The sequence below is a fragment of the Meles meles genome, chromosome 5, assembly GCF_922984935.1.
Source record: "Meles meles chromosome 5, mMelMel3.1 paternal haplotype, whole genome shotgun sequence".
Lineage (NCBI taxonomy): Eukaryota > Metazoa > Chordata > Mammalia > Carnivora > Mustelidae > Meles > Meles meles.
In genome coordinates this window covers 70,292,565-70,315,172 of record NC_060070.1, presented here as the reverse complement: position 1 = coordinate 70,315,172, position 22,608 = coordinate 70,292,565, and the positions used below count along the sequence as shown (strand labels likewise).

The following is a 22,608-nucleotide window of genomic DNA, read 5'->3' as shown; positions in this document are numbered from 1 at the left end:
TCACTGCAGTAAAAGTATAAATTAGACATAAATATAAATTCTTCAAAATGTACTTCATATAAACATAAATTCCCATCACCTGTCTTTTAATTCCTTTCTCTTTGTAATTTTTTCCTTATATAGCTAATGTTGTTTGGAATATCACTTGCTACATCTATATAACTTGAAATATGGCTTTAATGGCACTGAATTATGATTTAAGATTCAGGTTCACAATGATGTTAGGCAAATCATCACACTGCCATGAGAAATACTTTCCTTTGAACAAAATGAAAAAAATATATATATATTTTTTACGATTTTTAGTTGCTTATTTGAGAGAGAGTACAAGAGAGATCACACAGGGAGAAGCAAAGGGAGAAGCAGACTACCGCTGAGCAGGGAGCCCAATACAGGGCTCCATCCCAGGACCCTGAGATCATGACCTGAGCCGAAGACAGATGCTTGAAGACTGAGCTAGCCCAGCACCCCGAAAATAACTGTTTTGATCTGTCTTTTACTCCAAATGAGAAAGATTCAGAAGAGACAATGTGTAAAAACACTATAAAATCTGTAACACTACGAAATATGACTGCTGTTCTTCTAACAGCATATTATTTTCCTGAAACATGTACTGCATATATAACTTAACTAGAACTTTTTTTTTTTTTTTTTCGTAAACAAAGGCTAATCCTTTCTGAAATTCAGGGATTTAGGTGTAAGTTTTTTACAGATAGCCATTCATATTGATTATGTCCTAGATCTAAACCAAATAAAAATCTAGTCACTGAAACAACAGTTAGCTATGGGAAAAAAAAAAAAAAAATCACATAAGGCTCAGAATATCATTTTTCAAAAGTCATCAAAACAACCTATTCAATAAGTATAAAAAAGGCAACTGACAAAGTTCTGCTTTGCTAGAGTGAGCCAGCTCTTTAAAATAAAGAAAAATATCTGCCCACCTGGAACGGGGAAAAACCTACACAAAAGGTTGGTACAAATAAAGAAGCTGAAAAATCTTATTAACTTTCCATTGTTTCTCCAGTAAACATAACACTATAGACCATCAAAGCAATATAACAGTGATTTCTTTCTTTCTTTCTTTTTTTTAAATTATTAAACACTTACAGCTGTTGCCGGAGTTCAGGTGAATCTTGAGGTGTTCCAAGTTGATTCAGACTCCTCTGTATTTCCACAGCTATTATGATGAAAAGATAAATGTGTAATTGTTATAAATGTTAAGGCAACAGAAATTAAGTTAGAAATTAATACAGGCAATTGGACAATCAGAAAAAGAAAAAAACAAAGAGATGAATATAGAAAATGTTAACTGAGAAAAAAGTGAAGATTAAGTGGTTTATTTAAATCCCAGTTACAATGATTAATTAATTTTCAAGAGGAAATTGTGTGGGGTTGTAAACACGTGAAACTGCATTTATGATCCAAAAACGTTATTTTCCTCCCTAGCTCCTCAGAGCATTTATAACGGCACATGAACCTTCACATAACTACTGGCCTAAAAACTGTGAGGAAAATAATTGTAAGTTACATAAGTCAGTGGATTACAAAGTGAATGAAAGACTGTTAATAAACAAGGGAGAAATAATAAAGATGAAACAATTATTTGTAATTTGCCATGTAATCATGGATCCAGGCAAGTGTCATCAGAGGATGTGAAACCATTGAACATTCACACAATCTGGAATTATCGCCACACGGATGATATTAATAAAAGAACTAACTTCACCTTGGATAAATTTGTTGCTTAAAACAAATGATCAGGGCACCCGGGTGGCTCAGTCAGTTAAGTGTCAGACTCTTGATTTCAGCTCAGGTCATGACCTCAGGGTCATAAGAAGGAGCCCAGACTTGGGCTCCCCGTTTAGCATAGAGTCTGTTCTCTCCCTCTGCCCCTCCCCATGTTTGCTCACTCTCTCTAAAATAAATAAATAAATAAATAAATAAAATCTTTCAAAAAAAACACAAATGATCAAATTTTTTTTGTTTTTAATTTTAGAGAGAGAAGGAAAGAGGGAGTGTGTTTGTCGATGTGCATAGGGAGAGAAGGAGAGAGAGAATTTTAAACAGGTTCCATGCCCAGCATACAGACTGACTCTCACAACCCTGAGATCATGACCTAAGCTCAAGTCAAGAGCCCTGCGTTTAAATGACTGAGGCACCCAGGAGCCCCAGAACAAATAATCAAATTTAGCAACACCAAGGAGACAAAATGGCATGATGAGCTTCCCGAGAAGATGCAATGAGAAAGTCACAATATGATCTACATATTTTTTTTTTTTTTACCAAAATGTTTAACCAAAATGTTTAATCTAATCATGAGGGGACAAAAAACAGACCAATCTAGACTACAGGATAGTCTACAAAACAAATGGTCTGGGCTTTTAAAAATGTCAATGCTGGGGGCGCCTGGGTGGCTCAGTGGGTTAAGCCGCTGCCTTCGGCTCAGGTCATGATCTCGGGGTCCTGGGATCGAGCCCCACATCGGGCTCTCTGCTCAACAGGGAGCCTGCTTCCCTCTCTCTCTCTCTCTCTCTCTGCTTGCCTCTCTGTCTGCTTGTGATCTCTCTCTGTCAAATAAATTAAAAAAAAAAAAAGTTTAAGAATGTCAATGCCATGAAAGAGGGAAAAAAAAAAAGACAAGGCAGGGGAGCTTTCCAAATTAAAGAACTAAACCATCCAAATTACTAAAATACCCAAAAGCAATATAGGATTTGGATTGGATTCTAAATCAGAAGGAAAAAATGCTAAAAAACAAATGTGGGGCTACCAAAGATGCTTGAATTTGATTTTGAAAAATTTTTATTTTATTTATTTGACAGAGAGAAATCACAACTAGGCAGAGAGGCAGGCAGAGAGAGAGTTCGGAAGCAGGCTCCCCGCAGAGCAGAGAGCCCGATGTGGGGCTCGAGCCCAGGACCGTGGGATCATGACCTGAGCCAAAGGCAGACGCTTTAACCCACTGAGCCACCCAGGAGCCCCTGATCTTGAAATTTTAATTTGGAAAGAGATACAAAACAAAAATGAAAAATGTCAACAACTGGTGAGCCAGGTGAAGGTCTGCACTGCACTTTTCTGTAGGTTCTAAATATTTAAAATTAGAAGTCAAGAGTTAAAATTCAAGCTAAGCTCACAATCCAAACTCTATAAACACTGCAATCTTTATAAAAAGGTTATTTCTCACAAATGGGGAGGTCCTGTAGCTATATGCATGTGTGCAGACAAATAAAATGTCAAGTAAAAGCTGAAAATCCACCTCCAAAGTAAAGAATATGCACATTTCCAAGAACTAGAGAAAAATGATCTAACTCACCAATCTTTTTATGTTAAACAAGTGGTTTATTTATACAGCTTAAATGTTTTTAAATAGTCATTACTTATTTATGGGATCAAGGGAATGACTACATCCCAAATGCAGGATGACTTTGTTCACTGAGGATGATGTAATGACAGTGCTTTCAGGTAGAAGCTGAAAAATAAAAATACTGGAAAGGAATCATATGGCATATAGTAACTGTTAACCATTCGGCTAGTTTCAAAATAATTTCTTTTTGCCTTTTTGGAGGGAGGTAGGAGATTTTTCTTTTGCAGGGCAGAGCAATGTTGTTTGCTATGTTTAACTTATGGACTGCTTGCTATGAGTTACGTATTTCCTTCTGAATCTCAACAGGCTTTTCTGGACTGCCTTACAGGAGTTTAAAGCTTTTATTTTCAAAAATAAGTATGTTGATAAGACAAACTGTAGCGTGAGCACTCATCTCATCTCTAGAGGGTTCTTGTCATTGAAAAAAGTTGTATTAAGTTGAGAAAAAACAGCTTAATTCAATAAATGACATTGGGAAAATGACTAACCACTTAGGATTAAAACAGAAAACTACTATACCTTATACAACAAAAGAAATCAGCAATTATTTAGTTAAATATTAAAAGTTGAAACCATTAAACTACTACATGAAACAATAAACACAAATTTATCATTATGATATTTTTATGATCTCGAAGTGAGGAATAAAATGTTATCTAAGCATGATATAAAACTAAAGCCATGGAAGAAAATATGTTAAACCTGGCAACACAAATAATTTTTTACTGCTACAGGCAAATGTGTATCTGTATTACAGATATATATTTTATATATATATATATATATATATATATATATATATAAATTGTGTGTGTGTGTGTGTGTGTGTGTGTGAAAACATCTGCAGCATATGATGAGCAAAGGGCTTAATAGCCCTAAATATAGGAAAAAGAAAACTCCTACAAATCAAAATAGTCCAGTGCAAAAAGGATAAAAGATGTCATCATGAAATTTATAACAAGCAAATAAACATATGAGAAATTCAGCTTCACTGATAACTTTCCACATAACGGAATGGTACAACTTAAGAGAAATAAGTAAAGATACAATTACCATCAAAAGCCTTAAAAACAAAAGGTAGAGACATACCTAAGAAGAAGCAATATCCATAACATATGAAGAACTAGAAATAACAGAAAAGTCAGACAAGCCACTACAAAAATGGGCCAAGAAGAGGGGCTTCAATATTATTCACTGAATAAATGAATAGCAAAAAAATGAGATCAACAAGCCTAGTGATCTTTAAAAAGCAGAATCAACTCTAACGTATGAATGCTATGTAAAATTGTTCAGGTATTAAAAGAAATTATATAGAACTGCTTCCAACAGGCCCAGTGGGAACCTAAAATCCATCAAGTGGTCCTCTCCCCAGCATTTTTAACAGGCACACACAGCAAGTCCAGCTCTCACCCTTACTCCCTGAGTGAAGGCTCTTAGGGGGAAGAAGCAATCAGAAGCCCCAGGGGCTCTGCAGTCTCACTGAGTAAACCAAGGGCAGCATCCTACGGAAATGCTCAGAAATGCTGCCACAAGCTGAGCTATTCTCATTAACTGGTCCACCTGAAAATGCACAGTCGAGAAGGCTTAGCAGAAGCTTATTCAGATTAACTCCAATTGCAATGATCTCCAAAATGTGATCTGTTTTTAGAACAGACCATCACAATCTCCAGCACCTTGTATATACCTGCCGGTTTGGTAAACACTTCCTGCTCTAACTTAAAAACAGAGAACATGGGAAGAGGTCATATTCAACTGGGTGGAAGAGTAGTGAGACTTCACAGTCTATCTCAGGGTTACATACACTCTTTGCCTCTGTACTCCAATTTTGTTTTCAAAGATACTGATCACCTCCTCCTACAGAACACAACAGTAGTCCAATGCACTGTTTCCATTTGCTTTTAAGGACCTGAAAAGCAAGAAGTGACCATATACTCTTAGGTGCCTAGGAAGGATGTTAAGAATGACAGCAGGTAGAAGATAAATTCCATGAAAATACTGGGTCCTGTCTCCTCCTAGTCCATTAATCTGTATGGACTGTTGACATACCTCCGCAAAGTAAATGACGAACTGCTTTCTCTGCAGTCTCTACTACAAATGGGGAACAGTACTTCATGAGACTTTATGCTGCTCCCATTTTACTGAATGCCCCAAAAGGTTGCCAGCTCTGGCTTTAACTCCTCCAAAGCAAAGGCTATTCTGCTAGCTAGCTCAAGTCGGGGCACGAGTAGCTCTATATTTGGTTTTAATGGCTCAGTTGATCTAATGGCAACTTCAGGGCCCATGTTATAGCAGGATACTCTACAAAACAAGTTCCATGTCCCAACAGAAAAACACAGAGGGGTCCTTTAGAATCCTGAAGCAAGATCATGCTCTCTGCAACCAATGTCACCATTTTGAGGAATAGTTCTAGTCTTGCTACAGAGGCCTGTATAAAAAGGAAACAATGGTGTGTACTAGATAACCAAGTGCCTTGAGTTGCCTACTAGATAGATTAGGTGTTGTATTATCCTGTTGGTGTATCTCTTTCTGTATTTTGTTCTGTAAACGTCAGCCTGTCCCTTGCCCCAACTCCTACAGCACTTGTTTGTTAACAGTAGACTACCTATGGTGTAGGAATAAAAGCCACATACAGGCTCACCAACTTCCCCTTACTTAGACTATAAAGATTACTAGCAGTGCCATATACCAATTTGTAGCAAAAGCAACCAAAAGCTAATATGGGATATGGTGCCATTCTTGGGAGCATTAGCCAGCCACCAACTGACAAGATAATTATGCTTCTTCAATCCTGAATGAAGCAGAATTTTATGTTCACTGAAACTGTGATTACGGATTGTGTTGTGCTTCCTCTACTCCCTTCCCCCATGCTTCCACCAGCTTCCTAATCCATGCATTAGTCACAACCATGGTACTTTACACATCAGAGTTTCTGATTAAGATACCGGCTTTACAGAGAAAAAAAAAATGGGCAGATCTTCCAAAGACAATGGAGTTTCCCGGATGGCCAGCAGTCCATTATCTAGGAGGTGCTGGACTTTCTAAAATGTTTACTGGCCCATTTGAGACTCAATTGTGGTGTCACTCGGGGGATTGTATCCCAGGAAGGTAAAGCTCTGTCCTACAGGAGGCTCTTTATGCTCTCCAAGAACAACCACTCCACGGTGCTGTTTTACCCTGAGCTAGGAAGAAAACTAGATTTGGGAACTAAGTGGTGAAAGTGAAAACAAACATTTCACATTCACACTCAATTATCCATTTGCAAATTTCCTTCCATGCCTGGAGGTTAATTTAAAGACAATATTCAAGTGAAGGCTATAAACCATGTTTCTACCAAAGCAGAAACTGAGATTCCATGTAGCCATATGGAGCCAGAACAGTACAGTATCCATGGAGGTATCTGTTAAAGGGATGTGGGCCTGTGCCCACCCACACCCAAGTGAGAGAGAGGAGTGGGAACATGTCCTTGGAGATTAGCTGGGGAGAACTTGCTAATGCTGCCATCCTTAATCATTAAGCACAAGAGCAGAAGCAACAACCCAGGTTTGAGAGTCCAGGTTACTCTACAGACAAGGTGTAGAATGAAGGCAAAAGGGACATGGAATGGCTACTAAAGGAGAGTAAATTATTAATGTGAACCGTGACTGTGTTTCTGGCTGCGGAGAGGCAACTAACCGCCAATGTTTTCTTCCTCGCTCTGCAATGTACCTGTTTAGGTGTGTTAACTGTTTGTCTCCGCCCCTGCCAACATCCTCCCATGTTTTACACAGGGTGTGGGATGGTTACACATACTCTCTGGTCCAATGGCTAAGGAGAAATGTGATTGAATCTTGCTGAAACAGAGGAATGGAATGGAAATCAACCTCAAGACTTCGTGCTGGATGCAGGAACTGAATAGACCTTGGTTTTCCCCTTTTGTGGAAATGGGAGAGGACTTCTGGTGGTTTGAGATAGGAGTACAATGTTAGGCAGGGGATTTTTTTTTTTTAAGGCTAACATAATACACACACACACACACACACACACACAGTGGAAAACAAAAGGCATGAAGTATAATGGGTATTTATTTTTGACCACCTAATACCTAGAATTCTTAATTATATCCAGATCATCTTGGTTATAATATCATGACCACTGAGAAGGATCATCACAGATCCAGTCTCAGGAGGAAAAAAACCTGGTTGTTAAAGCAACACAACTGTTCTAAGAGGCTCTACATTTTGCTTATCTCCACTAGGAGTAATATAGGTGATGAATAGTAACAGACCTAGTAGCAATCACAAAGGGAGACTCTTTAACAAGCTAGTTATAAACAAAAGCTAGACTTAGCCATTGCCGTTTAGATCGCATAGATGTTGAAATTCCTCACAAGAGAAATGCTTTAGCTGATGACCTTGTCACTCTGAAACAACCCTTTTGATAACACAGTATCTTAACAGAATGATGTTTACTAGGAATGTTCCCATTATGTTATTACCTAATTGATGCATATAACTGAGTGCTAGATGCTTTCCATGAATGCTTTCTCATGAAAATGTAAGTAAAATAAGGCCTCCTATATTTACCTAAAAAATAAAAGGAAAGGAAAACACCTCACATAAGCAAAAGAGGAAGCAGGATCCTCCAGTTACCTTCCCTTAAGGAGCATCATTGGTCTCCAATGATGAAAAGGTCTTCTACTGGAGGGCAACCCAGAAAGCCTAAATGGAGGTGGTATTTGGAATAGCTTCGAAGTGTTAAGAAACAGGACACTTGAGCTTGGCAATTCAAATCTCTAATACCATATTATCATATAAGTTGAAACAATTAAATTACTTAGCTCCCTGACTTGAAAGTAAACTCCTTATTAAAGGCAAAAACTAGTCTTACTCATTTTTGTATCTCTAGAACCCATTGAGTTGTTGACACTCAGTGGGTATTTTAAAAGCTGAACCACCAAAGGGCATTTATCAGAAAGATCAAACCTTATATAAGGTTAGTATTCCTAACATAAAACACATATGTAAGAATAGAGTTAAGAAACGTAATTGTGCTCAACTATTCATTCATTCAGCAAACATTTACTGAGCATCCATTATGTATCTGGCACAGTGGGAGAGGTTTTGTACATCAACACTGATTCAACCGTGTTCCTTTAATTTCTATAGCTCTAAACTTGTGGCTCATTTAAAGGTATCTGACAAAGGGCCTATGAAAATATAAATCTGAAATTACTGAATCAAGTTTAGAAGAAATATCATATGGCATTCATTCGATCCTATTTTATAAACAAAAAGTTGAGAACCAGACCGAATAACTGACTTATCCAAGAAATCAGTTACTTAGTAGAAAAATCAGGATAAAAAATGTAGATTTCTGAGTTTTCAAACCAATATTTTTCAGTGTACTATAAGGGCTAAAAGTATTTATTTATGTGGTTTTTTTAGAGATTTAATTTATTTATTTGAGAGAGAGTGAGACAGAGAGAGGACAAGCAGGGGGAGAGGCAGAGGGAGAAGCAGACTCCATGCTGAGCTGGGAGCCCAATGTGGCTGGATCCCAGGACTCTGGGATCACGACCTGAGCCAAAGGCAGATGCTTAACCTTCTGAACCTCCCAGGCACCCCAGTAACAGACTTTTTATTTTTTATTTTTTTTATTTTATTTTTTTTTAAAGATTTATTTATTTGACAGAGAGAGATCACGAGTAAGCAGAGACGCAGGCAGAGAGAGAGGAGGAAGCAGGCTCCCCACCGAGCAGAGAGCCCGACGCCGGGCTCGATCCCAGGACCCCGAGATCACGACCCGAGCCGAAGGCAGAGGCCCAACCCACTGAAAGGATTATTTCATAATCTAAGTATATGTTTGCCAAGGCAAAAAAGACAAATAAGTGTATGCTAACTTGGACTAAAAAACTGAGCTGTAAGTTTCATGGCCCACCAGTGGATCACAAGGATCCTTGAGTCTGGCTGAAACTGATCAGGAAAGAAATGCCTGGCCTTTCTTCAGATCTTATGAACATCATTTTACGTGACTGATGTTACCCTTTTACAACAGGGTCAGCAAATTGTGGCACATCTTGTATAGCCTTCCAGCTAAAAATGATTGTTACATTTTTAAAGAATTAAGGGGGAAACAAACAAAAAAACAAAAAAGGATATGCAAGAGACTAGATGTGACCGCAAAGCCTAAAATATTTACTATCTGGCTCTTTATAGAAAAAGTTGGCCAAACTCTGTCCTAAATTAGTCAAAATTACTAAAACTTTGTATTCACATACTCTGACTCAGTGTTACTCCAGAGTATGAAGTACTCACTATGTTACTAAGCCTATGTGGTACAATATTTAACAATGCCGCAAATTTTTCACCAACCAGGCATGTATACTGAGTTGAATTTCCGTAATTTTCAGAAAGAATACATAATCAGTACATCACAGGTGCTGGCTTGATAGGTTATTTCAAATGCTGCCCTTTCACCTTAATTTAGAAACAGAATTACAGTTACCTTTTGTCTATTGGCTGAACATTTTTGTAGAGTAACTGTTGTATTGTTACACCTCTATTATTTTACTACTCTCCAACTTTTCGCTATCTCTTAGTTCTTTTTCTTCTGGCAGATAAAAATAGTAGGACAGTGGTCCGGAGGATCTTTTGCCATACCCAAGTTAACCATATTAAAAAATGCTGAGGAGAGATGAGCTTACAGAAAGGGAGCCACAATAAGGTCTCTACGCAGATGATAAGCAGGATGGTGAGGTGAAAAAGCTGATAAGCATTCCTAGTTTCTCCCAAGTTGGGTTCCTTATGGCTTCACTTCATTCATTACCTAGTCTGGGATACTGTAAATTTATAGGACAGTCATCTTCAATTCTAATCGGCATATGCTTAACTTTAAAGAAAATACTCATGAAATATGAAAATTAAGGAACAAATTCTTTGCATAACCATAAAGTGTCCTGAAGAAAAATTCACCTACTACATGGAGGTAGGATTAAGTTCAGTGAACAAATACAATGAACAAATTGTTTTTACATTACCTGCAATTTTGAACTATTTGCACCATTATATTTCTAGAGAGATGACTTTAAAGAATATATCACATTTTTTCATAACATAAAGAGAACACTATTTCCTACACACCCCAATTGGTGCATTATTACTTTCTCAAAAATCAAGCACTCCCCTTTCCAGTGCTCACCTTCAGTAACAAAGACCCGTTCTAGTCCACGGGGTTCTGCTGCCACCTAGTGGATTCCTTAAGGGAAAAATGCTGCATGGCAAACTATTTTCTTGCCCTAAAAATCGTAGGTAGGCGTTAAGTTGGTACAGGGAGGGGCTATGTGATGTTCCAACCTGTCACAGTTCACTGGGGGGTATGAGGAGGATGCGATGTGACCAGGGAGAGTGGCCAGCAAGCGGGGGCACCTGGGCCAGCCCTACCAGGCACACAGAACCTTCCAAGAATTATCTCCAAAAAACAGAACAGAATATGGCTATTTTCTAAACACTAAACATCTCTGCTGCTCAACCCCCAGAATAACTCAGAATTGTAATAACCAATTACAGAAAACAAAATAATAGTTAGGAAAGCCCCTGGGCAGGTGAATTTGAGACTCGCACTCAGTGTCAGCCACATTATACGGTATCAATGTGCAGACCAGCAAAAGCAGCCTTGCAGCCAGACAGCCTGACGACGAGGAAACCTGAACTCACTTCTTCCTAGCTGCTGACCCCTGGCAACTCACTCTCCAAGCTCTCACTGCCTCAGCAGTCAAATGGAAAGAAAATCACCTCTTTTTCAGTTATGAATTTCAACCAAGAACAATGTATGGAAACACCTTATACTGGAAATTTTAAGAAAGAGTTCAATAAATGGGAGCTAATGGTGTGAAGCAGTTTATGTCTTTCTCCTGAAAGTCAGAAATGAACAATAAGAATATATATATATATATTTTTTTTTTTTTTTTTAAGAGAGAGCAAACATGTGAATGAGCAGAGAGGGGATGCAGCCAGAGAGAGAACCTTAAGCAGGCTCCTAGCTCATTGTAGAACCCAACATGGGGCTTCATCTCACAACCATGAGATCAGGACCTGAGCCAAAATCAAGAGTCAGGCACTTAAGTGACAGTGCCTTGCCACCCCCACCCCCGCCAGGCCCCAAAGAGTATTCTTATTAATATCTTAGCTAACTAAGGTGAGCCATTCACTGAAACTTCGTAATCTCTGATACAGAATTGCAGAGATGAAGATAAATATCAGCTGACACAAAACAGTTATATTCTATCATCAGACACGAAGAGTTAGCTGTTGCTAACACTGACAAGTTATCTAGCAGTTACTTACAAATGAGAGATCTGAAAATGAACTAGAAAACAATGAAACATGAAAAGAAACAAATTCCATTTTAGCCTCCCCTCTTTTCTCATCTATCAATCAATCCCTCTACTCATTTTAAAGGATGATTTGGAGTATTACAGGGGATGATAGCTATGAAAACATTTTGAAATGGCATAGAACTCTTTAAGAATAAAAGGTACTGTTACTGGTAGGCTTACCATAATTCGAGGTAGAACCATTAGGTTAGGTTCATTACAGTGTACAAGATGCACAGTATAATAAATCATTAAAAAAAATCAGTGAGTTGAAAAAAAGTATCAATATGAAAAGGTGCTAAGAAAAAAAAAAATCAAGTGAAATTGGGCGATATTATATATCAAGAAAAACCAAGAATAGTGTATTATAATTCTAAAAAAGCACTAGCTGGGAAAACCCCCAGAGAATCTAAAAGACAGCTACTAAAATAATTATGGGCATTTTTCCAACATGCTCCCTATCTCATGCTCTGTCTTGTGACCTGGGTGGGCAGTTTATCTTCTTTGCCGGTAAAAGAACTGAAGCAAACTGTGGAGAGGAAAAGGGCTAAGAGCAAGATAAAAGATCTTCTAAAGGAGAGTCTTGAGCTGAGGTTCCACAAGGGAGTCTGTGCCTCCAGAGGCCAAGCCCACTGGCTTGCCAAGCTCTCCTTCCAGAACTAACCAGCATGCCTGCAAGCACAGCCTCTTCCACAAAGTGGTCTCAAACACTGAACACATTTCTTTTTTTTTTTTTTTTTTTAATATTTTATTTATTTGACAGAGAGAAATCACAACTAGGCAGAGAGGCAGGCAGAGAGAGAGGAGGAAGCAGGATCCCCGCGGAGCAGAGAGCCCGATGCAGGGCTCGATCCCAGGACCCTGAGATCATGACCTGAGCTGAAAGCAGAGGCTTTAACCCACGGAGTGACCCAGGCGCCCCTGAACACATTTCTTTTTAAGTTTCTCATTGGTTTTCTTCCCAGATATTTCAAAGGCAGGAAGGTATACAGATGAACAAAGTGGAAATGCAGCGTATTTTAAAACTATTATAGATTCATAAAGAGTTAAATCTGAGGGCACGGTTTGTAAAAATTTCAAGCCATTTGAAAACTGTATGTAAACTGTACTCTGGACTTCTAAGAAGGCTGGAGTATTGCAAACTCTCTTAGCAAAGATATTCAGTGCTAACATTTTATCAAATGGATCTACTCAGTTTACCTACTACTTCGAGGGAGTCTAGACTCAGAAGTAACGAAGGCCTGAAGGCGGATGCAGCCCCTTGAGAAGGTGATTTGTTTGAGCAGCAAACCCAGGCAAGGACTCCCCAGTGGCCAAGCCCTGCCCCTCCAGCAATCCAGCCTTCCTGGTCCTCCTGGCCCACCTTTTTGACAAGCTGCCCTCCTGTCACCCACCGAATGGCCCATTCATTCTCTTTCTGCTCCAAAAGCCCCCAGTGTTTTAGCTATGTCATGAAGTTCACCTCCAGTTTCTATGGCAGCAATTTCCAAACTGTCACCTCACTCCTAATTTCTGATCATTTCCATCTACCAAGACACTGCTACTCTAACTAATGGATTGAACATAGATTTCTGTTGCCTACAGGGACATGGTGTAAGTCTGTTTCTGAATCTTCCCTCCTGAAGTCACAGAGAACAAAGTAGGGGGAGGGGGAGAAAACTCACAGAAGTTTTGTTTTCAGAGAAATGAGGACAACAAAAACGTCTAAAAAACATATACATGTGGCCAAAAGCAACAGAAAAGAGCAGCTCCTGAGTGGGAAGCTGTACGGGTAGGGTAGGGAGTAAGGGGCGCTGCAGAGTGGTGGAAAGGAGGCAGAGCTCCAAGATGTAGGCAGCAAGTGTCCATGTCCAGAAGAGGATGATCACGCCCTAAGTGGGACTAAGAGCAGGGCTGAAAGGAACTGGACACCCTCCTGGGGAAGGAGGAAGAAGGAGGTGGGGGGTCTTGCTTGGGACCCCTAGGCTGCTGACTTCTGAAAGTACCATCTTTCCCTAAGAGCAGGCAGATGCCTTACAGAAAGGTAGCTGTGTGTCTTGGGACCAAGAGAGTGATGCAGGGCTATGAGGACCGGAGGGGGAGGACCTTCCACACAAGACTGGGTTTTGAGAGGCAAAGGGGGAAAGAAGCAGGGCCTCAGGACAAGACAGACAGAAATGAGCACCTGAGCGGAGTGACTCAGCACTCTTCCCCTCACAGGACTCCCCTGCTAGGAAAACCAAACTCATTCCGTTGAATAACAAAAAGAACAGATATAGCAACCAGAAAAAAGACCATAACACTTGTGGAAAAGAATGGCAAAATTCCCTTCGAGAAAACACAGCAGGAAAAAATGTGGCCACAAAGTGGACAGGGTGAAAATTATAGTCCAAAATAGCACCACAGTTTTGTTTTGTTTTTTAAGCCCAATGAGACCATTGCAGTTTTAAAGCTAGGGCACAAAAGAACTCATAGATGAGATGGCTAGATAGTAGGCGCTGGGGAAGTAGAAACTTGAACTCAGGAAAGAAAGAGAAAGGCAAATTCAGAAGGGAAGACTAGTGACAAGGAATACAAGAAAGAATGGACACAAACAAAACCTCGAGGACCCTGTCACCACTACCCATTACAGCTGAGATCACTTTGTGTTCCTGGCCACGCCCCCTCACCCGCTGATGTAGCTCCTGCTTCCTGGTCACTCCTGACTCCTGCCTCAGATCTCTGTGATTTCAACATACATGTTGATGATCCTTCCACCAGCCTGGCCTCAGTTCTTTGCATGCTCCACCCCAAAGATCTGGTCCTCCATCCACCTTAGTCACACTCTTCAAGATCCTATCAAATGCTTGCTCAGTGCCAGTAACTAACTTTTCCATCACCTTCCTCTCATGCACACTATTTACAACCCACCACCTCCGGTATGTCATGCTCACTCCCACTGGGCCCTTGGTTCCAACAACAGGCCTCTGACCTACCAGAACCTTCCATCCTTTGGTCCTGTCATTTTGCCACTGTCACTCACACAGCCTCCCTGTCCTCCATGTCTTCAATCATCTCCTCACCCAACTCAAGCTCTATGGTCAATCATCATATTCACTCTCTAGCACATGTCCTCCTCCAGCCCCTCCCTCCATTTACCTTAACCACTTGACAAACCCGGAACTCTGCGTGAGCCCAACACTGTGCCACCTCTATTAGATCAATGTGCTGTGCAGTATTTAATCTAACCTCTGTTCGTGGACATTTTATCCTATGACTATGTGTTTAAAAGTTGGGGAACTCACAACTTATCCTGACTCCACAAATGCATCCCTCTGAGTTCTACACAGATCAAACAAAGTGTGATGCTGGCTGCGTGATAAAATTCTCAGATCTGTTTCCACACTCCATTTATTTAAATGCTAAACCTTTGTTCTACCTGGAATGAAAAATCCAACTTCTTACAGTGGCCCACAAGGCCTCACCAACCCAACCACAGCTCCTACTCTCCCTTCTCTGTGCACACTGACCTCTTCATCATTCCCTTAGTCCTGCTCCCACCGCAGGGCCCTTGTACTTGTTATTCCCCACTAGAACATTCTTTCCCCAGAAGATCTAGCTAAGATAATTAATGAAGGTGGCCAAACTAAACAACATATTTTCCATGGAAATGAAACAGTCTTATCTTGGAAGAAGATGCCATCTAGCTAGGACTTTCATAGCTTGAGAGAAGTCCATGTCTGGCTCCAAAGCTCCAAGAGACAGGCTGGCTCTCTTGTTATAGGCCGAGGCAGCTAATGACTTTTAGTTGAAGTGAGTGCTCATTTACCATTCCAAAAATCCCAGGGCCTTTAAGAATTATGCTAAATCTACTCTTCCTGTGCTCCAAAGATGAAAAACGAAGCCTGCATGATAGCACATCTGTTTACAACATGGTTTACTGAATATCTTAAGCCCACTGTTGAGACCTACTCTTCAGAAAAAAGATTCCTTTCAAAATATTACTGCTTATTGCGGGTGCCTCGGTGGCTCAGTCAGCTAAGCCTCTGATGCTTGATTTCACCTCAAGTCATGATCTCAGGGTCATGAGATCGAGCCCCATGTTAGGTGGAGTCTGTCCATCTCCCTCTGCTCCTCCCCTCTCCCCATTCGTGCATTCTCTTTCTCTCTCTCAAATCAATAAAATCTTCAAAAAATATTATTGCTTACTGACAATGCATCTGGTCATCCAAGGACTCTGATGGAGATGTTCAGCAAGATTAACTCTGTTTTCATGCTTGCTAACACAATATCCATTCTGCAGTCAATGCGAGTCATTTCAACTTTCAACTTTCAAATCTTATTTAAGAAACACACTTCATAAAGCTATAGCTGTCCCCAATAGTGATTCCTCTCATGGGTCTGGGAAAGTAAATTTAAAATTTCTGGAAAAGAGTTACCATTCCAGATGCCATTAAGAACATTCATGATTCGTAAGAGGGCAAAATATCAACATGCACAGTGACTGGGAAGAAGTCAATTCCAACCGTTACGGATGACTCTTAGAGGCTCAAGACTCCAGCGGAGGAGGAAACTGCAGATGTGGCAGACAGACCAGAGAACTAGAATTAAAAGTGGAGCCTGAAGATGTGACTGAATTGTTGCAATTCCATTAGATATTAGTGGCTGAGGAGCTGCTTCCCAAAGAAGCTGGTTTCTTGAGATGGAATCTACTCCCGATAAAGCTGCTGTAAAGACTGCTGAAAATGACAACAGAGGGCTTAGAACATCACGTCAACTTAGCTGGGCGGGGTTTGAGAGGATTGACTTCAATTTTTAAAGAAGTTCTGCTGTGGGTAAAATGCTATGAAACAGCATCCCATGCTACAGAGAAATTGTTCACAAAGGGAAGAGGCAACTTATGCAGTAAACTTCACTGCTGTCTAATTTTAAGAAATTGCCACAGCCTCTTGCACCTTCAGCACCCACCATACTGCTCAGTCAGCAGGCATCAACATTGAGGCAAAACCTTCCAGGAGCCAAAAGATTATGACTCCCTAAAAGCTCACATGATGGTCCGCATGGTTTAGCAATAAAGTATTTTTTTAGTTAAAACATGTCCATTATTTCTTTAAACATAAAGCTACCGTACATTTAACAGGCTACAATATAATATAAATATAACTATATGCACTGGGAAACTGAAAATTTAACTTACTTTATTGGTCTGCAACCAAACCCACGATATCTCCAAGGTATGCCCGTAGTTAAAAGATACTAACTTTAGTTAAAAGATATTAACTTTAGGGGCGCCTGGGTGGCTCGGTGGGTTAAAGCCTCTGCCTTTGGCTCAGGTCATGATCCCAGGTCCTGGGATCGAGCCCCGCATGGGGCTCTCTGTCAGCGGGGAGCCTGCGTCCTCCTCTCTCTCTCTCTCTCTCTCTCTCTCTCTGCCTGCCTCTCTGCCTACTTGTAATCTCTGCCTGTCAAATAAATAAATAAAATCTTTTAAAAAAATGATACTAACTTTATACATCTTCCAGAGACTTCTGAATCAGGCAGAGTCTGGCAATACTGTATAACTCAAATCACTGGATGTATTTCCGTCACCCTGCCCAGCTCTCCTCCCAAACCCCAACAGCAAGATAGTGCTCTGGGTATTCACAAATAAGCAGGCTTCAGCTGGATTTTTAGCTAACAGTTTTCACAGTCCTCACTAAGAAAATAACAGTCCACACGCTAGGAAGGAATCTTGTTCATGACTGTGGGCATGCCCTTGGGCTTTAAACGGGGTAAAGGCCAAGCTATCCCAGAGAAATAGCTGGCCATACTCAGTATCAGTGACATGCTACCCCAACAATGGTTTCTTCAAATAAACAAGATAATGACACTACAACAAGGAAAGACTGGGCAAAATAAATGCATCAAAACCTACAGAACACTATTTTGTAAGACTTTTAGGTTCATCCAAATAAATTAATAGGCAAATCAATTAATACCTGCTTTAAAAAAAAATCCAGTTTGGAATGAGTATAAAAGGCAATTACTCTTTAATGGAAAATATTGCTCAGTAACTGGTGAAAAACAACATAAAAGAGTCAAAGAGAGGAGGACAAGAATTGTCAAAACTATTACAGGAAACCCAAACTAAGCAATCTAGCCTAACATCTGCTGTCTGACTCCCACATCAACACTGAACCAACTAAAATGTACAGATAGGCAGCATCCCGGGGCCATTGAGAGGTCATTACACAACCAACCACAAACTTCATTTTAATAAAAGAGAAGCTACTCTGTGATATGTAAGTACTAAGCATACTGAATATATTTATAGTGAAAAAATACAATAATAATTAAAATGTTTTTACATAACATGGGTGGGAAACATACATGAGGATTTTATCATATAATCAGCATCATACCTTACCTACATGGAATGCAGGAGGATTCATGTGTGGAGGCAGCATAAATGGTAAGTTCCCCGACTTTTTTTTTTTTAAAGATTTTATTTATTTATTTATTTGACAGCGAGAGAGAGATCACAAGTAGACAGAGAGGCAGGCCGAGGGGGGGGGGTAAGCAGACTCCCTGCCGAGCAGAGAGTCCAACACGGGACTCGATCCCAGGACCCTTGAGATCATGACCCGAGCCGAAGGCAGCGGCCCAACCCACAGAGCCACCCAGGCGCCCAGTTCTCCGACTTTTAAACATACAATCTTAGGACAAAGTGTCCGTTAATAAAGGTTTGGTTAAATGATGTGACACACTCATATAATGAAAAATTATTTGGCCAACAGAGAAGACCAAAAAAAGCAAGGAGGGAAAGAAATGTATAGTATGATTTTGTTTTCATAAAATAAAAAAAAGAAAGAATATAATTATGTGTAAACACTTCTGTAGCCATCAGATTCACGTTCCGTCATAAACAGCACTCATGTTTGGTCATGTAGGAAAAGCCATCAGAGAAGAAAAAAAAAATTGTCGTTTTCTGTTAAAATCCTCTTGGAGAAGGCATTAATTCCCACACCTATCTATACACTGTGTCAACACCCTAGCCATGAAGAAAATTACAGCAACGAGAGCAAAGGTACTGAAGTTTTTCTGCTCAGGGGAAAAGATCCAACCAAATATTTTCAGATGAGTGATGTTGAACGTAGCTATATCAAAAAGCATTGGGAGGAGGGACAAGTTTTCATCTCTTTTTCCTCCATAAACCACTTTTACATCCACCAAAACCCACAAACAGAGACTGCTCCCCAAGAAAAAAAGACACATCCTTAATTCCTGGGTAAATATACTTCCAGTAAATTTACTAACTTCTCAGGACTGGAGCTTTTTTTTTTTTTTTAAAGAAAAGTTGACCCTGGCACCAAAAAAGAAAAGTTGATGATATTGCTTCCCTTTTGTTTAGTCATGTGTTGAGAGGCAAAAACAAGGGACCCCTTCACCAGACTCCAATGAAAAGAACTGTATTCATTCTCAAAAGTAACAAAAGGGGGTGCCTGGGTGGCTCAGTGGGTTAAAGCCTCTGCCTTTGGCTCAGGTCATGATCCCAGGGTTCTGGGATGGAGGCCCACATCGGCCTCTCTGCTCAGCAGGGAGCCAAGTGCTTCCTCCTCTCTCTCTGCCTGCCTCTCTGCCTACTTGTGATCTCTGTCTGTCAAATAAATAAATAAAATCTTAAAAAAGTAACAAAAGGACTCACACATTTATATAGATTTTATTTCATCTCAAAGTCCTAGGAACCTTATGAGGACAAAAGGTAAGCACTGATCCTTTTTAATAAATAAAGAAAGAACTCATACAGAATGAGAGCTAATCACAACACAAAGAAACCAGTAATATTTTTGCAACTCTAAATAAGTCTGTGTTGAAATAATCTACAGGAGATAAATGATTTAAAAAAAATGAAACAATGACGATTCAACATAAACATTTTCCATTCATCTTCTCTTCACCTTTACAACATGGGTTTAAGTTTACACATTTTATGCCCCCCCAGAAGGTTCTGCTTTCCTGAACGCTCTGGAATGAACACACATGAACATATGACATGTTATGCATATTTTAATAGAAAACTTCTACACTCATAAATGCAGCCAAGTAATATTTTATGTTACCGATAGATCTAATTTGTTCATTTCCCATAGGCTAACTTGTAGCCACTCTCTTTCTCTTTCAGATTATTCTTTTTAAAGAATACTCAAATGCCAGAATTCTTATTAATATTGGTGGTAAGACTTACTATGTGTACTCATGGGAAGATTTTATTTCAATGACTAGGTTTCTTTCTTTCTTTTTTTTAAAGACTATTTATTTATTTGTCAGAGAGAGAGAGAGAAAGTGCGCACACAGGTAGGGGGAGCAGCAGGCAGAGGGAGTCTGATACGGGACTCGGGACTCCATCTCAGGACCCCTGGATCATGACCTGAGCCAAAGGCAGACACTTAACCAGCTGAGCCACCGAGACACCCCACTGATGACTATGTTTCACGGTCGACTGCTGATATTTCTACTTATGCTTCCTTCAATTCATACCTTAATTAATGCAGACACAATTCACACCAGAATCCTTGTGACTGTAACTCTCCCATCTTCTAATACTTAGAAATCATACACAAGTCTTAGCGGAACTCTAGCTGGTCTTGTGAAGACTATTTCAATTACAGAATTTTAAAAGTATGTGTTATGGATCCAGATATGGCAATTCGTCTCTTAATAACAAAGAGAACAATCCTGCATCTGCTGGAAGAGCTTTCAAGATTCTTTAAAACTTTGGTCACAATTACAGCTTGTTAAAGTTGAAAGAGACCATAATCCAGCCCAGAGAAAATATATGTAAGAAAATCACGTCCTGGGAATGAAAGAGCTTACTCAAGGTCATACTGCTACCAGGATCTGATTTCAGGAAGTGTGTGCGCACTCACAGAGAGCTTGCTTAATTAGAAGTCTTTCCTATCGTCTCGCCGATTTTCCTACCTCAGTGACGTTCTAAAAAGTCTGATTCTAATCAGGGAATTGCAATATATATCACAATGAGATAGAACTATGTCTAAAGGGGTGAAATTTAAGACTGTAAAGGCCAAATGCTGGCAAGGATTTGGATCAGCAAAATGAACTCTGATACACTGGCCGGCGGAATATAACCTGGTATGATGACTTTCGGTAACCACTAACTACAGCTAAACGTACATGCACCCTGTAACCGTACTCTTAGGCACTAAGTGAGACAAAAGAACATGTAAAAATATTCAGCATTGCTCATAATAGCAAAAAAGAAAAACAAAAAGCCAGAGACATTCTAAATGTACATAAACAGCAGAAAGAATAAACAGCCTGTGGTCTGGTTGAATATGGAATACTATGTAATAATGAAAACATATGACCTACAGCTACACGCCACGACATGGATGAACCGTACAAATACAATGGGAGAAAGAAGTCCAGCATGAAACATAATACGTGACTCTACTAAAGTTAAGAAATTGGGACCTTTAGAGAGTATGGGGCGGGTAAAACATGAGAAGGGCTTCAGGGTACTGGTAATGTTCTCCTTCTTGGTATACATGGTGTTGTAACAGACAATTTATTGAGTTATACATTAATAACTGGTGTACTACTCTCTATACATTATAGCTCTATTTTTTAAAGATAAAAAAATGTTCAGTTATGTGATGGATTTCAATAATTTATTCTGCTTCTTTCAAAAACATGAGTTACTTCGTGTGTTTTTGCAACTCTAAACAAGTCTGTGTTGAAATACTCTATAGGAGATAAATGATTCCATTTATTCAAAAATGGATATATTTTTCTGGGTTTGGTTGTTTGCTTGCACAAGGATGAATGGTCCCAGTGAAAATATCCTACTCTGCTTTACCTTATGTAACAGGCTCAGCCATTTCCACCCATAAAGGCTTGTTCATCCTTGCACTACCCATCACTGGTAGGAGTTTGTGTCAAAGAAAATACAGACAGGTGATAAAGGGTAACTGGGTGTACATCTCATCTCCAAATACTACTAATAAAAACGTTACTTGTAAATATCTCAAGCCAAAGCTTGAGCATTAAGTCCAAGCATTTCTTTGATGCATGATCATCTTCTAGACCTGGGATAACAAATGGTTTTATTGACATGCCAACTCCTGTCTATTGGGAATGGTTGCCTGGAGCACTGGATTGAGAAAAGACTGGATGCCACGGTGGGGCCATCAATGGAAGTGTCTGTGCCACAGGCAAAGGACAGAGCAGCTGGGGCACAAATACCTTGCTGACTCTGTGACAGAGTCAACAACAGAACACTTTCTCTCACAGGGTAAAAATATTTTCCTCATCGAGATCACATTGAGATCTAAATAACTTTCCTCATTGCTTCCACCTCCACCCCACCCACCCTCTACAATCTGTCAATAAAATTCCATATTCAGGAAAATTTTCAAATAAATAGTTACATTAAGACAAAAATATGTATTTTCTTAATTATTTTAAATGCTCTAGAGAAATCCCTAATAAAGTTCTAATCTGTTACACTTATTAGTCATTCTTAAAAAGTTACATTAATATAATCTATTTCTATTTTATATTTACGAATTTACAATGTTTAAATATTTTAATATAAATTATATTATTGTAATATGATTTAAATAATTCACTAGTAAAGAAAATTGATAAGATTACAGATTATTTTTAACAAAAAGTATCTTAAGACAAAAAAAGTTAAAAATACCTTGTTTCATCTGGTCTACTCTTTGCAAAACAGAACTTTCAGGATATAATACTAGTTAAAGAAAAAATTATAATCTTAATAAATGTTATTCTTGGGTCCCTCCCAGAATCAAATTTTACAGATTTTATTTATTTATCTGACAGAGAGAGAGATCACAAGCAGGCAGAGAGGCAGGCAGAGAGAGAAGGGGAAGCAGGGTCCCCACTGAGCAGAGAGCCCGATGCGGGGCTCGATCCC

General features: G+C 39.5%; 1 protein-coding gene across 1 annotated transcript in view; it reads right to left on the bottom strand.

Moving 5' to 3' along the window:
* The window catches only part of STX7 (syntaxin 7), a 45,083-nt gene that overhangs the window by 12,295 nt on the left and 10,180 nt on the right, over nucleotides 1-22,608 (bottom strand). Inside the window, exon 3 of the mRNA XM_046005855.1 lies at nucleotides 1,108-1,177. Coding sequence (XP_045861811.1) covers nucleotides 1,108-1,177 — 70 coding nt within the window. The remainder of the gene's footprint in view (nucleotides 1-1,107; nucleotides 1,178-22,608) is intronic.